The 17,341-nt window shown below is 35.9% G+C and overlaps 1 protein-coding gene across 2 annotated transcripts in view; it reads right to left on the bottom strand.

Moving 5' to 3' along the window:
* Positions 1–12,700: 12,700 nt before the first annotated feature.
* Positions 12,701–17,341, bottom strand: part of kcnt1a (potassium sodium-activated channel subfamily T member 1a) — a 29,592-nt gene continuing 24,951 nt past the window's right edge. Inside the window, exons 28-31 of one of the 2 annotated variants that reach the window (XM_058759329.1) lie at positions 16,456–16,747; positions 15,984–16,046; positions 15,525–15,609; positions 12,701–13,890 (exon numbers count right to left, since the gene is read on the bottom strand). In XM_058759329.1, the coding sequence (XP_058615312.1) occupies positions 13,785–13,890; positions 15,525–15,609; positions 15,984–16,046; positions 16,456–16,747 (546 nt within the window). In that variant the 3' untranslated portion in view covers positions 12,701–13,784. The remainder of the gene's footprint in view (positions 13,891–15,524; positions 15,610–15,983; positions 16,047–16,455; positions 16,748–17,341) is intronic. The other variant, XM_058759330.1, reaches the window with a different exon arrangement.

Below are 17,341 nucleotides of genomic sequence, written 5' to 3'. Positions count from 1 at the left end.
ATAAGTAAGCAAGTAAATAAATAAATAAATACTAAGAATGTGTTAATATGAAGGAATTTCCTGTAATGATTTTTCACAGGAATGTTCCTTGTATTTTAAATTACACATTGCATTAAATTACACACTGCATTGTTTGCATTTTTTTTTTTTTGTTAAAACTGTACTTATCAGAACATAATCAGTGGCTTTTTTGCTTCTCTACTTATTTTTTTCTTACATAACAGCAGAATACAAACAAACAAACAATAAATAGTAAGTATTTAAGTTTAGTTAATTTTATTATTTGAGAAAAATAGACTTTTCTCCAAAAAATTACTGAAATCAGTTGCTTGGGTCAAAATGCTGATTTAAAATAATGAATGCAATGCAGTTTAACAGTTAACTTGTTGTCTGTGCAGACTGCAAGTTATTCAGATCAGCTTATTTTAGTCAACTTGTTGCATTTGTCTGACTTCCGATGTTTGCATGTCATCAAATGCAACCTAGCAAAAGAAAAACAAGTCCAGTTGACTAGAATAACTCTTCTAGTCAGGTTAACATGCACAGAGGCCCGTCATGATCAAAGAGCAGCGGAGTTTAAACGGTGTCTGTCACCTACAAGGTCCTGAATGAGTGAAGTACCGTAATCACCTGACGAATCTCACACATACACACTGCCAACGAGTCCTCGCATGCCGTCCCTCCCTCCCTTCCCTGCCAGAGTTTGAATAATAAAGCTTTATTTGCATTTCTAAAGCTGATGACAGACACAACCCCCATTGGAGAAATCTCAAATCTGAGCTGAGCATGCCTGTACTCTTTCCCCCATAGTGTGTGTGTGTGTGTGTATACACACACATTCAGAGACAGAACATCAGGATTCAGGAGAGGCTGCAGTCTTTCCACACACACACACACACACACACACACACACGTCTGGTTTGCTATCCTTGTGGGGACTCTCCATAGGCGTAATGCTTTTTCTACTGTACAGACCGTATATTCTATTGCCCTACACCAACCCTACACCTAAACCTACCCTTACAGGAAACTTTCTGCATTTTTAGATTTTCAAAAAAACTTAATTCTGTGTGATTTATTAACTTGTTTACCCGTGGGGACCTCAATTTAGGTCCCCACCATGACACGAGTCCCCATGAGTCTGTGTGTATTCAGGTTTAAGTCCCCACCTGAATAGAAAAACAGACTACAAACCTACAAACACACACACATACACACACTGTGTGCTGGTGAGAAAGAAGACACTTCAAGCTTCATGGCAGGAAACGATCCCAATTCACACAGAACAGACAGAACAGAGATCTGAACCACTGTAAAATCTGCTCCTGGCATCCTGAATGTGTTTATAGTCCTCAACATTATAATGAAGAGTAGAATGATGCATAATAACCTCAATTATCATTTAAACTTTCTTTTAAGGCCTAAACGTTCACCCAAAAATGAACAATTATTGAAAATTATTTCTTCATGGGAAAAGATTTGGAGAAATGTAGCATTACAGCATGACTTGCTCATCAGTGGATGCTCTGCAGTGAATGGGTGCCGTCAGAATGAGTCTAAACAGCTGATAAAAGCATCACAATAATCCACACCACTCCAGTCCATCAGTTAACATCTTGTAAAGTCAAAAGGTGAGTGTTTGTAAGAAACAAATCCATCATTAAAACACATTAATGGTTGTTCATAATCCATAACAATGCTTCCTCCACTGAAAAAGTCCATCTCCTGTTGTCCTCTCACATCAAAATCCACCCACATATTTCTTTAGAACTGTTTTGGCTTGTAAACTTGGCTCGATTGATCTTTACATATTTCTCTCCTGATTCAGACAAGATGACTTTTTAAATGGAAAAAGCACTATAATCCACAGAGGACTCTCTGTTTGAAGTTAAAAGGTCTTGATGGATTTGTTTCTTGTGGATTATTGTGGCATTTTTATCAGCTGTTTAGACGGCACCCATTCACTGGGTGATGCAATGCTACATATTTCTCCAAATCTGATGATGAAACAAACCCGTCTACATATTGGATGGCCTGAGGGTCAGTAAATGTTCAGCAATTTTTCATTTTTGGGCAAACTTTGTTCTTTTTAAAGTCACATTTATGTCAAGACAAACATGAAAAATACAGACACATTTTCGAGATGTTATTTTACAGTTTTTCTCGATTGCCAACACACTGTAACTGATTCATTTGGCCCAATTTTCCAAACCATTCATACAGTTCTTGAAACAAAGACACGTTTCTCCAAACTTTTAACACATTTCACCTGTTTTCACACATGCTCCAATTTGCTCAGTGTTTTCTGCAAAACTCTACACAAGAACAGCATCATTTTGCACAGGTTTAACCATGTTATCATTTAGAAAACTCAAACACACAATATAATTAACTCAAGAATCACAAAATTTATCCATGTGTGAACTTTCAGTAGCAAAACTGATGACACAGCAGTCAGAATCTCAGGATGATATGAACAAGAGCACAGGTGGTTATGTGTTTTGGAAAATGAATCCTGGTAGCGGGAGACAAAGAGGAATAGGAGGAGAAAAGAAAAATGAAGGGGACGAGGTCAAAAGTCATTTGTTCTTGATGAAATATAAAGCAATAGTTGAGCATGTTCTTGTGCATGGAATGATCATAAGGAAAGCTGGCCTGCAGGCTCATCTACAGGGTTTTACACTACTTACACATTACAATTACACTACATAGTAGCAGTACTTCAGATGAGAGAACTTGCACTGTAAATACTGTAGCACACACCCTCAAACTTGTAACTGCTGAATTGATTTGTAGCCAAGTACTTTTTACATGTATTTCTGCAGAACTGAGAGTCGACTGAGAGGTTCCTGTTGCTCAGTCAGTGGTAGAGCATTGCATTAGCAGCGCAGAAGGTCGTGGGTTCAATTCCCAGGGATATTACCAATACTGTAATGCAACTTGGCAGAGGATGCTGTATTTATTTATTTATTGCTGTACAGAAACTGACAGAATGTGTTTACACATTGGAATTCAGTTGTTTGGTTTTTGTACTTTTCTCTTCTAGTGCTTTTCATCTACTGTAGGATCACTTTACAGTATATGAAAGTAAACTTTTCTTACAGTTTTTCTCGATTGCTAACACACAATTCATGAAACAATTCACCATTTTCTCACAACTATAAACACAATCTCAAAACTACACACCAACTTGTGCAAACTTCAAACTTCCAGGTCAAAATCAAATAGTTTAGTCAAAAACCTGTTCTCTTTTGTCAGACTCAAACTTTGGCCTCAGATGACACACAAAGCTGTCAAATACACAGACTACTTTCCTGTCTAGAGAACACTAGTGAGATCTATTCAAAACACTGTTACAAAAACCTCCTTTTGGGAAACAGGAATCCTTTTGCTAGTCAATGACTGTTACAGTATACGGCATAAATAAAGGGGTGCAGATACAGTAAAATTCAAAAATAAACTTTAAGAAAAGTTTACTTTCATTACACTTCTGTAAAGAGATCTTCTAGTAGATGAAAAGCACTAGAAGAGAAAAGTTCAAGACCAAACAACTGAATATACAGTAAACACACACTGGAATATAATGTCATTTACTGTAAATAAATAAATTAATTAATTAATTCAGCATCCTCAGCCAATTACAGTATTGGTAGTATCCTTATTTGTTATAGCGGTTTCTTAGTCTTCTGAAAAAAGACTTATCTGCCTTCCCTGGACAGACAACTCTCAGTTCTGCAAAAATAGAGTATATGTAAGGACTACTTGGCTACAAATCATTTCAACAGTAATGAGTTTGAGGGTGTACAACATGTGCTACAATATGTACTGTACATAGAATAATGAAAGTTGTCTCATCTGAAGTACTGCTGCTATGTACTGTAATTATATTGTATGTGTCAGTAGTATTGAGACCTTGTAGATGAGCCTGTAGGCCATCTTCCCTCATGGTCAGTCCATGCAGAAGAACATGGTCAACTATAGTGCTTTGTATTTCATCAGGAACAAATGACCTTTGACCTCATCCCCTTCATTTTTCTTTTCTCCTCCTATTCCTCTTTGTCTCCCACTGCCAGGATTCATTTTCCAAAACACTTAATCAACTGTGCTCTTGTTCATATCACCATGAGATTCTGACCTGTGTGTCATCAGTTTTGCTACTGAATGTTCACACATGGATAAATGTGCGCTGTTTGAGTTTATTTTTTGATGCTTGAGTTAATTATATTGTGTGTTTGTGTTTTCTAAATGAGAACATGGTTAAACCTGTGCAAAATGCTGCCGTTTTTGTGTAGAGTTTTGCAGAAAACATTGAGCAAATTGGAACGTGTGTAAACAGGTGAAATGTGTTAAAGGTTTTGAGAAACATGTCTTTGTTTTGAGAACTATATGAATGGTTTGGAAAATTGGGCCAAATGAATCAGTTATAGTGTGTTAGCAATCGAGAAAAACTGTAAAGTTTATTGGTGAGTGTTACTGTATCTGCACAACTCTATTTATACTGTATACTGTAACAGACATTGACTTATAATTTGTTTCCTGTTTCCCAAAAGGAGGTTTTTGTAACAGTGTTTTGAATAGATCTCACTAGTGTTCTCTAGTCAGGAAAATAGTCTGTGTATTTGACAGCTTTGTGTGTCATCTGAGGCCAAAGATTAGATTCTGACAAAAACATGTTTTTGATTAAAATGTTTGACTTTGACCTGGAAGTTTGAAGTTTGCACAGATTGGTGTGTAATTTTGAGATTGTGTTTATAGTTGTGAGAAAATGGTGAATTGTTTCATGAATTGTGTGTTAGCAATCGAGAAAAACTGTAAGTGCGTGTGCATGTGTGTTTATCAAGGCTGAAATCTTCTGGTAATCTCCTCAGACAGGAGAATGTGTGTATTTATGAGTATTTGTGTGTGTCTAAAGATCTCGTATTTCAGTAGCTTCAGCGCTGCTGTTTATCTCTACCAAAACGCCAAGAACAACATCTCACAGATCTGTTTCTCATTTCAGTGTCAAAAGATTGACATCTTTTCAGGTCTAGTCTGGTCTGGTCTTCTCTTGTCGCTCAATAAAGTTTCAAGAAACATGACATTTTGACTTTTGAAATATGTTTTGGGTGCAGCAAAGTCGGCGATTTGGAAAACTAGGAAAATTACTGCATGTACATTGAGAATTGAATTTTACCCGACTTGATTACAGAATTATGTTCAATAGAATTATTGATAAAGAAAGGATACACGAGTGTGTGTGGGTGAGTGTATATATGCTGCTCTTACATATATTACATATATATGGATTTGTTTCATGCAAACACGCAATTTGTCACTTCACAAGATGTTAATTGCTGGACTGGAGTGGTGTGGATTACTTGTGGATTATTGTGATATACGGCACCCATTCACTGCAGAGGATCCATCGGTGAGCAAATGATGCAATGCTACATTTTCCAAATCTCTTCTCATGAAGAAGTGAATTCATTCATTCATTCTTTTGAAAACATGGTCTTTTGCTCACCAAGACTGCATTTATTAGATCAAAAATATAGTAAAAAACAATTTAAAATGTTTTCAATTTTAATATAATGTAAATTTAAAATGCAATTTATTCCTGTGATGCAAAGCTGAATTTTCAGCATTTTCTTATTATCAAATATTTTTAACTTTGTAATTTTTAGCTAATGTTCTTATATAAATAAATGCTGCATATTTCATCCCATCTGATATTCTTCTCATTGTCTCACTTTTTCTCTCTTCTTTCATCTCTCATTCATCTCGTCTTGAGTTCTAGTCTAACAATCTGTTCCCACTGCATCTCATCTCATCTGTATTTTTTTATTTTTATTTTTTGGCTGTAGTTCTTATTTTGTTTATTCTTATCTTGTTGCTTCTCTTCTCTTCTCATCTGGTATGTTTGTCTCTTGCCAGTGTGTGTGTGTGTGTGTGCGTGTGTTTGTTCCTCAGCTGTTCGCTGTATCATTTTCTCTAAGTCTCCGACAACTGCTGTCCAGACCTCGCCCTGGGTTTGGTCCTCTCACTTTCCAAAAACAGACTCCTTAAACACTCTCGGGGCTTTCGTTGACTTATCGAGCGCGTGTTCTGTGCTCTTGCCAGCGTCTTGTGGACGTTGTAGAACATTTGTCGTAGGCTGTCTCTGTCTGTGCTCTTGTTGAAGGTTTGAAGCCGGTCACCGTTTAGACAGTGTCCTTGAGACGAACTCCTGCGCTCAGCGTCCTCCAAAATATCTCACAGCATTCTGCTCATAGCAGGCCGTATGTCTCTCGTCTCCTTGACCTCTCTCTCACTCAATCCTCTGGCATCTATCGTTTACTCTCTCTGTCTTAATGACTGAGCGGATGTGTGTCTCTGCCAGGAGCGTGTCCATCATATAACATTTCACTTTGAGCCCATCAATGAGAAGAGGATTTCACTAAACACTTTCACTCACTCAGATAGAAGTGTATCATTTCAATGCATCATGCAAGTGTTTGTGTGTATATATGTGCAAGCATGCAAGGTCCAAAATGAACACTTTATATATACTCTGCATTTGGTATCTCTTTGACCACATGAATAAATTACATTTTACAATATCTTCAAATAGAAATATTTTTGATCAAATAAATGCAGCTTTGGTGAGCAGAAGAAACATTAAAAATCAACCCCAAACTTTTCAATCTTACTTCTTATGTGAAAATGTGAGTATAAATAGGTTTGTGTGTGAATGAATGTGAATGATGTGAATGTGAATAAATTTATTCTTGCATGTGTGTGTGTGTGTGTGTGAGTTGTTAAGTGTGTATTTATATGCTAGTGTGTGTGTGACCTGCTTTAGGGTCACTTGCAGCAGACAGCTGCTGTAGTGAAATGCTAACCACGCTAAATGCTAATGTGTTTAATGGTTAAAGGCCGTGCGAGCTGACAGTCCTCTGAACCTGACATGACAACACACACACACACACACCATGTTAGACCCTCACTGGAAGCCTGATGTGAAAGATGTGAAACACGACCTCACACACACACACACTTGATTTGAGAAGCGAGAAATTCAACCACTTCACAAGAATTTCAGATAAAAAGTAAATTAACATGGATTTGACTTGACCAGTTGAGAAGATAGATTATGTAGAAGTCTCTTCTGCTCACCTAGGCTGCATTTATACAGCATATAAAATACAGTAAAAGACCAATAATGTGAAATAGTATTGTAATTCAAAATAGGTGTTTTTAATTTCAATATATTTTAAAGTGTAGTTTATTCCTGTGATTTTCATCATCATTACTCCAGTCTCCAGTGTCACTGATTGTCATATTTAAATATAATTATAATAGATTTTCATCATAAATATTTGAATACGTATATAAATATATATATTTAAAAATATTGTGAATAAAATAAAAAATAAAGATATAGATAGATAGATAGATATTTAGCAAAAATGAAAAAAATTGCAGTATCTACTTATAGCAACAGAAAGTCCCAGTCAAAAAAATAAATACATTTTTTTCATTAAAATTTTAGTTATTTTATTGAGAAATAAAAAAGAGACTTAAAACTAGCAGTTAATCAGTTGCCTGATTAGTTTAGAGGCCACTAAAAATGTTTGATCACAGAATGCCACCATTCAATCAAGAATCAAGTATTACACCCACGTATCTCAGTGCTCTGAGTGTGTGTGTTTGTGTTTAAGGCCAAAATTCAGTCAGTGACACTGACCTTTTGCTCTTTGAAGGAGGAGTTTGTGTGTGTGAGTGTGTTTGGAGAGAAGTTGGTTCTCATGGTCTGACGTCCCTTGAGACACTGCGACAGATGTGACGTCTGTCCACCCACCCTCCCTCTCACACACACACACACACGTTGGTTTTTATGGTTTACGGGGACTCTCCATAGGCATAATGGTTTTTATACTGTACAAACTGTATGTGCTATTGCCCTACACCAACCCTACACCTAACCCTACCCCTTACAGGAAACTTTTTTTTTTTTTTGAAAATCTAAAAATGCTCAAACTCATTCTGTATGATTTATAAGCCTTTTGAATTACGGGAACAAAGGCAGTGTCCTCATAAATCACCTTTACATTGTAATACCTCTGTCATACCCATGTCATTAAACAAATTTGTGTCCCCGTAAACCACATAAACATGCACACACGCGCACACACACATGTCTGGTTTGCTATCCTTGTGGGGACTCTCCATAGGCGTAATGCTTTTTCTACTGTATAGACCGTATATTCTATTGCCCTACACCAACCCTACACTTAAACCTACCCTTACAGGAAACTACAGGCAATTTTAGATTTTCAAAAAACTTAATTCTGTGTGATTTATTAGCTTGCTTACCCATGGGGACCTTAATTTAGGTCCCCAACGTGACAAGAGTCCCCATGAGTCTGTGTGTATTCAGGTTTAAGTCCCCACCCGAATAGAAAAACAGGTACACACACACACACACACGCACACATACAGAAATCCTAAACTGTCTGTGTTCATGTGCGCATCTTCTCATACACGTCTATTTGTTTGCCCTGTGCATGTGTATTTTCACATGCGTTTGCATGCACCTGCATGCGTGTGCGCACATGTCTGCATTGCATGCGTACAGCATGTCAGGCTGTGTGAAACAGATAAACGCAGTGGGTGTGTTTGTGGGCGTGAGCGGCGATGCTAAAGAGCGCAGCCTCAGGTGATCTCTCACGGATGCAGGTTTGGGCCTGAGGCCGTCACACTCCAGCTAATGACATGCTACGATCACAAAACACCTCCACAGGATGAAGAGATTAGCATCCGAGAGCTTCTCACAGAAGAACAATGAAACATGACACGAACCGCTCCTCTGACACTGCATGTTTGGTGTCTGGTTCACTATTAATCACTGTTTGTTGTCTAATTAGGGAATTAAGAGTTTATGGAATTGTTCGTAGCTTAAGGAGATCTTTTTCTGCACCATTTACTTAACAAAACGATAACAAAAAAAGCACTTTGTTTATTTAACGCAGCTTGATTTGCCTCCATTTGGAAACACTTTTGACTACTTTAAACGTAAAAAAATTTAACACAAATGTGAGTTATGTTTGTTTGTTAAAATATTGTTTCTATGTCCTGTTATAATTCTAATCATAGAGTTTGGTATAAAAAATTTGGATGTGCTAACTCACCACCGTTTTTTTTTTTTTAATACAGAATTTACTTTTAAATATAGAAAAATAAAAAGAAGTAAATTGTTTTCTGAATTAAAATGCCAAATACTGATGATTTGGTAAAGCTCCTCCACTTCAAATAAATAAATAACTTACTTAATTAAAATAAATAAATAAATAAATAAAGTAGAAAACGCAATAATTAAATAAACAAATAATTTAAATCGAACAGATATACTAAATATATATATATATATATATATATATATATATATATATATATATATGAAGAGTTCAGATGCAAAAGCCTCTAAGTGCTGTCTGAAATTTTCTAAAATGAGCATTTTTTCAGGCTCCTATAATCAGGTTCAGTTTTTTCTCTAATGGCAATGTATAGGTCATTTTCTATGCAATAAAAGTGTAATAACTGAACATAAATATAGAATCTTGATTAAAAACGCTCATTTTAGAAGAAAATTTCAAATGGCACTTAGAGGCTTTTGCATCTGAACTCTTCATATATATATATATATATATATATAAAGTAGAATATTTATTTATATTTATGCATATTTATATATGCATAAGTATGACCCAAAACATAATCAGATTTTCGCACAAGTCCTGAAAGTAGACAAAGAGAACCCAATCAAACAAATGAGACAAAAATATTTTCTTTGTCATTCATTTATTCAGGAAAATGATCCAATATTGCATATCCGTGAGTGGCAAAAGTATATGAATTTTTTGGATTAGCAGTTCATTTAAAGGTGAAATTAGAGTCCATCTGTGCAGAGGTGTTTTCAGTCGGTGCAATGACTATCAAACGTCAGTACGTGACCTGTTTTATTCAAAGAACAGGGATCTATCAAAGTCTGATCATGTTTGTGGAAGTGAATCATGTCACGAACAAAGGAGATTACTGAGGACCTCAGAAAAAGAGTTGATGTTGCTCATCAGGCTAGAAAAAGTTACAAAACCATCTCTAAAGAGTTTGGACTCCACAAATCCACAGTCAGACAGATTGTGTACAAATGGAGGAAATTCAAGACCACCGTTACCCTCCCGAGAAGTGGTCGACCAACAAAGATCACTCCAAAGCAGAACGTGTAATAGACTGCGAGGTTGCAAAAGTTCCCAGGGTAACTTCTAAGCAACTAAAGGTCTTTCTCACATTGGCTAATGTTAATGTTCATGAACACTGAGCAACCATGTGTGCATGGCAGAGCTGCAAGAAGAAAGCCACTGTTCTCCAAAAAGAAAATTGCTTGCTAAAGATCATGTGGACAAGCCAGAGGACTATTGGAGAAAGGTTTAATGGATGGATGAAACCAAAATAGAACTTATTGGTTTAAACGAGAAGCTATTATGTTCGGAAGAAAAGAACACACTGCATTCCAGCTTAAGAATCGTATCCCATCTGTGAAACAGCCTGCCATCACTGATGGAACAAATTCTGAATTATAGCAGCAAATTCTAAAGGAAAACATCAGGACATCTGTTTAAGAACAGAGTCTCAAGAGAACGTGGGTCATGCAGCAAGACAACAACCCCAAGCACACAAGTCATTCTACCAAATAATGGTTAAAGAAGAACAAAGTTAATGTTTTGAAATGGCTGAGTCAAAGTCCAGACCTTAATCCAATTAAAATGTTGTGGAGTTTAAGTGGTTCTGCACTAAGGAATGGGCTGAAACTCCTGCGTGTTATTGTGCAGGACTGATCAGCATTTAAAAGAAACTTTACCTTCAGTTATTTCTGCAAAAGGGGGTCACACCAGATACTGAAAGCTAAGATTCACATACTTTTGCAACACACAGATATGTAATACTGGATCTTTTCTCTCACTTGTTTGATTTGGTTCTCTTGGTCTACTTTCAGGACTTATTTGAAAATCTTTTGATGTTTTGGGTCATATTTATGCAGAAATATAGAAAATTCTAAAGGGTTCACAAACTTTCAAGCAGCACTGTATATATGTATGTAAATATGTATTCAACTTAAATTTGTATTTCATTTGTTTATAAAAGTATATTGTACAAAAACTAAATAAAAAAAAACAAAAAAGGTACTAAAAATGTATGTAGGCCTTATTAAAATAAATGACACAACCAGTTCTAATGTTCTATTATAATCTATTCTTTAAAAATAAAATAATTTATTGACTTTTTTTTTTTTTTACTTACACTAGGGACCTGAAAATTTCCCCAAACTGAAGAATCCTCCATATATCATAGAGACAGAGAGAGAGAGAGAGAGAGAGTGAGAGAGAGCGTATTAGGTTGATAATGTTCCCTCTTAAGTCCAGCAATTCATCACTCTTAAAAAAACAAGCACACACACTTTTCCATGAATTTTTCCTCACATACACCTTGCCGTTCACACGCCTCCCAGTCTCGCCCTCTTGCTCAGACCTGTCGACCGAAACTGCCTCTCTCAGCAGTGTGTGTGTGTGATTGTGTGTGTGTGTACCCCACACTGCTGGCACTCGCTCTTATTCCCACTCTCACATGATCATGAGTTGTACTTCCAAATGGACACACCTCACTGCACTATTAAATGTACTCTCTCACACACACACACACACACACACACACACAACCTTAAATAACATATGCATCAAACACTTTAATTTCAAAAAGCACCAAAATCACAAAAATATCTGACGTACAAATTACGTTCTATGTAAATACATTGTACATTATAATTACAATATCAACACGTTGCACATTTCATTATTACTGGTATGTGGACAACTTAGTCTAATTGAAAACTAACCAAATGTGCACAGCAATAATGATAATGACTAGAATGGAGGTAATATGTAACACAGGGACCCTAACAAATGTACACTTAAAGGAATAGTTCACCCAAAAATGTAGCTTGGCTGAAAATGTGCTCACCCTCAGGCCATCCAAGATGTAGATGAGTTTGTTTCTTCATCAGATTTGGAGAAATGTTGCATTGCATCACTTGCTCAGCAATGGATGCTCTGCAGTGAATGGGTGCCGTCAGAATGAGAGTCCAAACAGCTGATAAAAACATCACAATAATCCACACCACTCCAGTCCATCAGTTAACATCTTGAGAAGACAAAAGCTGCGTGTTTGTAAGAAACAAATGCATCTTTAAAGCATTTTAACTTCAAAACTCTGCTTGTGGCCAAAATATGAAGCCATAATCCATAATAATGCTTCCTCCGGGGAAAAGTTAATCCTCTTTTGTCCTCTTAAATCAAAATCCACCCACATATTATTTGTTTAGAATTGTTTTGGACTGTTTCCACTTGTAAACGGTACTTGATCTGCGCAGATTTCTCTCCTGATTCAGACGAGACGACTTTTTAACGGGAAAAAACTTTAATTATTGGTAGAGGACTCATATTTTAGTTGGAAGAAGTGGTTTGAAGTTAAAACCATCTTAATGATGGATTTGTTTCTTACAAATATGCAGCTTTTCACTTCACATGTTAACTGATGGACTGGAGTGGTGTGGATTATTGTGATGTTTTTATCAGCTGTTTGGACTCTCATTCTGACGGCACCCATTCACTGCAGAGGATAAATTGCTGAGCAAGTGATGCAATGCTACATGTCTCTAAATCTGATGAAGAAACAAACTCATCTATATGTGACCCTGGAGCACAAAACCAGTCTTTAAGTCGCTGGGGTATATTTGTAGCAATAGCCAAAAATACATTGTATGGGTCAAAATTATTGATTTTTCTTTTATGCCAAAAATCATTAGGACATTAAGTAAATTTCATGTTCCATGAAGATATTTTGTAAATTTCCTACTGTAAATATATCAAAACTGAATTTTTGATTAGTAATAAGCATTGCTAAGAACTTCATTTGGACAACTTTAAAGGCGTTTTTCTCAATATTTAGATTTTTGGCACCCTCAGATTCCAGATTTTCAAATAGTTGTATCTCGGCCAAATATTGTCCGATCCTAACAAACCATCAATGGAAAGCTTATTGATTAAGCTTTCAGATCATATATAAATATCAATTTCGAAAAATTGACCCTTATGACTGGTTTTGTGGTCACATATCTTGTATGGTTTCAAAATGAGTAAATGTTCAACAAATTAAAATTTTTAGGTGAACTACTCCTTTATGTACTCCTGTCTTTGAATCAACTGGTGCATCTTTCATAAAAATAAATGCTACTTAGTTTGATATTTTTGCCTAATGCAATGACATTCAGACATTTTTAAATAATTTTTGTGGCCGCTGTACAGAATTAATAAGTCTTTTTGTGATCCTCCTTAATGCAAAACACTGTAAGGCGATAAACAAACATGAAAACCAAAATAGAAATGCATGCCTGCATTACAACAGCAAAATCCTGATAATCCAATAACAAAGTTGACTGCATGACTGTTTTTATTCTGACATTATTGCCCTCTAGTGTCTGACCTACAACAGGACAATCTGGATAAATAATGCTCTTCTTTGATGGAACATGAACTTTGACTTCACTGCACAATATTTCACAAGGCTCATCGTATTATATGCAGTGTTCAGACCATAATATCACTGATGAATCTAAGAGCAAGAGCTTATATGAGTGAAACGTTTAAAGTGCCGACAGCTCTTTATAGTCCAGTTATATCATGGCTTTTAGCTTAGGATGTAGTTCTGACCGGTTAAATCTTGTTGAGTTCTGGTGTGTCAGTCGTGGACCGGCACCAGCGGTTTTGTACAGGTGGCGCTTCAGGTACGTGAGCCAGTGGATCCGGACGGATCAGGAACCTGCAGAACACAAAGAGCACTTTGACTGATTCATGTTTGAGATTTCACTCTGACAATGTGATTCTTGACACAAATGTTTGTGTCTGCATGACTGCGTGCATCAGGTTTTGCTGATGCTGACAAATGTTACCGCAAAGTTGCTTAAACCTGACGCACACCCACAAACACACATAAATGTGACCAAATGTCCCTATAAAAACAGTAAAAGCTGGAATGCCCTACATTTTGGGAATTTTTTGGGTGGTGTTCCTGAAAAAACATGGCAAATTAAAAAATAAATTAATAAAATATAAAAATATGAATCCTAATACTGATTATAATCTACAATAATAATAATAATCACAGTTTGGTATGACCAAAATATCCAGTATGAATAATTTTATATCACAGCAGAGATGTATACAGTGCAGTGTTGTTTTAGTATATTTATAATATTGTAGTATTTATTCATAATTTCAGTTAGCTTTTAATTTTTATATTTTTCAGTTTTTGTTTCATTTTTTTTTTTTTTTGCCATTTAATTTCCTTTTTGTCATTTGTATTAGTTTATTAGTTGTATTAGTTTTCTTTCATTTATTTCTATTTCAGTTGTAGTAGTAATTTTAGTACTCGAACTGGTCACGCTTTATATTAGGTGGCCTTAACTACTATGTACTTACATCAAAAACTAAGTACAATGTACTTATTGTGTTCATACTGTATTGCAAAACACTATTGCTGCTATTGAGGTGGGATACGGGTGAAGTTAGGGACAGGTTTGGTGGTGGGTAGGTTTAAGGGTGGGTTAAGGTGTAAGGGATGGGTCAACATTGTAATTATAAATGTAATTACAGAAATTAATTACAGATGTAACTACATATAGGGATTTAAAAAATATATAAGTACAATGTAAAAACATGTACACAATAAGTGCATTGTATCAAATGATTAATTTAAATGTAAGTACATAGTAGTTAAGGCCACCTAATATAAAGTGGGACCCTTGAACTTATTTCAGTTAGTTGCCAAATCAACATTTCAAATTTTACATTTTAATATTTGTGTTTGTCAGTTATATTTTATTATTAATAATTTTTAGTTTTTCTATTTATAATTTTTATCTGGAAGTTTTAGTAACTTTATTGTTTCTGTCATTTTAAGTAGTTTTTGTTTTGTTATATGTCTATATATATATATATATATACTTTTTTTTAATCTCAGTTTTAGTTATTGTAGTACAAGTTAAACTAAATTAAAATAAGAAATGCTGCCTTGGCAACTAACTGAAATAAGTTTTTATTTATATATATATATTTTTTAATATTTTATTTCAGCTAATGATTTTTTTTTTGGGTTTTTAATTTTAGTTTACTTTGGTGATACTGACAGTTTTAATGAACTATAATAACTCTAGTTTATGTGTAAAATATTTTTATTCCGCATTATTTTAATTACAGAAAATGACTTTAATTTAGTTCTAGCTACCAAAACTATACTGTTACCATGATAAAGTAGCCCTGAATATTTCTAAATACTGTTGTCTTTTTAGGATCTATATTATTTTATTCAGTTAGCACCTACGATTAGTTTAAGAATAACACCAGTTAAAGAAATAAATGTGTGTATATGTGTATCTGTCAGGATGTGCTACATACACAACATCATTGAGCTGCAGCAGCGTGTCGGGGGCGGGGTTTATCAGCACATATGAGATGGAGTTCTGCTGGTCATTCAACTCATCTGCAACAGAGAGAGGTGGATACATCTGTCACTCAACAATATGAGCGTGGTTAAAGTTCCACAGGGAAAGATGAAGCAAATTATCTAGATAAGGAACTTGCTACAATTTGTTATATGCAGTGTAGCATATAATACAACTCAGAAAAACTGACTGAGAGTTATAAAGGATTAAAATAGTTCATTAAAATCTAAATATGCCACAAAATGAAATCATGGTCAGGCATTTAGGCACATATGCTTGAATCTGGCTTGCATCATCTTCTCCCTATAATTTCCTGTCTTTTCTTCTATATAACTCTCAAAACATGTGGATAGAATATATATAAACCCACGGAGCAAACTATTCATGGCAACACTATAGAGAGGGTGTTTACCTTGCAAATACCCCAAATTAACTCGGTTCATTACATCACTGGCTGTTAGATTTGTGGCATCCTCTATATGAGATGAAAGTTAGAATGAAAAAGAGGAAGAGAGAAATATTTCAAATCAAAATTGCTATCTGGAAGTATAATGTCTAATAAAACAAAGGTTCTTCTGACCAAGAATGTAATAATATGTTCAGGATTCAATATAATCAGTGTTCACAACCCTTTTTAATTCCATAATCTGATATAAATTTTCAAGTGAAATGTGATATGAGAGAAATGTAGGACAGGAGTTGATTTTATCCGTCAGGAATTTGTGAAAAGAGGAGGGTTATGGTGGTTACAGCTTTCTAACCACATTAAAAAAAACATGATTTGGGCAGATCTTCCAGTTTTGTTCCACAAAACTAATTACTTTACTTAAGCATGAACATATTATACATATGAATATTATTAATGAGGTAAGGGGTGTGTTTACTGTATCCAGCCGTGTGCAGGCCCAAGTGCTGCATGCGGTTCCTGACCAGTTCCGTAAGCTCCTCCCTTTCCGAGCGGCGTAACACGCCCAGACGCTGCTGGATGGAGCTGAGGGAGGAGTCGCTCCTCTTCACGCTCCGCCTACTGAGACGCCTCGTCCAGTACATGCTCTTCTTTCTCAGGAGCGGGTGCTCTGATTGGTCACTGCTGGAGGAGCTCCGGGTGAGGATCTTTGACTCCTCCCCCTTCTCCCTGGTGTCGTTTAACCCCTCGATGCTGACGGAACCTTGAAACTGGAGGCGACCGTAACCATGGAAACACACAATACAATGGGAAATATTAATAGCGCCGCCATGGAAACTAAAGAAAAGAATATAAGGTTAGCAGAGACTGAACACTCAAGTATTGATCAGCTGCAGGTGTGAATTTGCTCATGACATCAGCAAGACCAAAATCATGTGAGCAAATAGGATACATACTCACTACATTGAACCATAGATAGAACAAATGATGGATGGATGGATGGGTGGATGGATAGACAGATAGACGGACAGACAGACAGACAGACAGACAGACAGACAGACAGACAGACAGACAGACAGACAGACAGACAGACAGATAGATAGATAGATAGATAGATAGATAGATAGATAGATAGATAGATAGATAGATAGATAGATAGATAGATAGATAGACGGACAGATATGGATGGATGGATAGATGGATGGATGGATGGATGGATGGATGGATGGATGGATGGATGGATGGATGGATGGATGGACGGACAGACGGACAGACAGACAGACAGACAGATAGATAGATAGATAGATAGATACATGGATAGATAGATGATAGATAGATGGATAGATGGTGTTGGATTACAAATT

Source organism: Onychostoma macrolepis, chromosome 21 (assembly GCF_012432095.1).
Source record: "Onychostoma macrolepis isolate SWU-2019 chromosome 21, ASM1243209v1, whole genome shotgun sequence".
NCBI lineage: Eukaryota > Metazoa > Chordata > Actinopteri > Cypriniformes > Cyprinidae > Onychostoma > Onychostoma macrolepis.
This window is presented reverse-complemented; position numbering and strand designations above follow the sequence as displayed.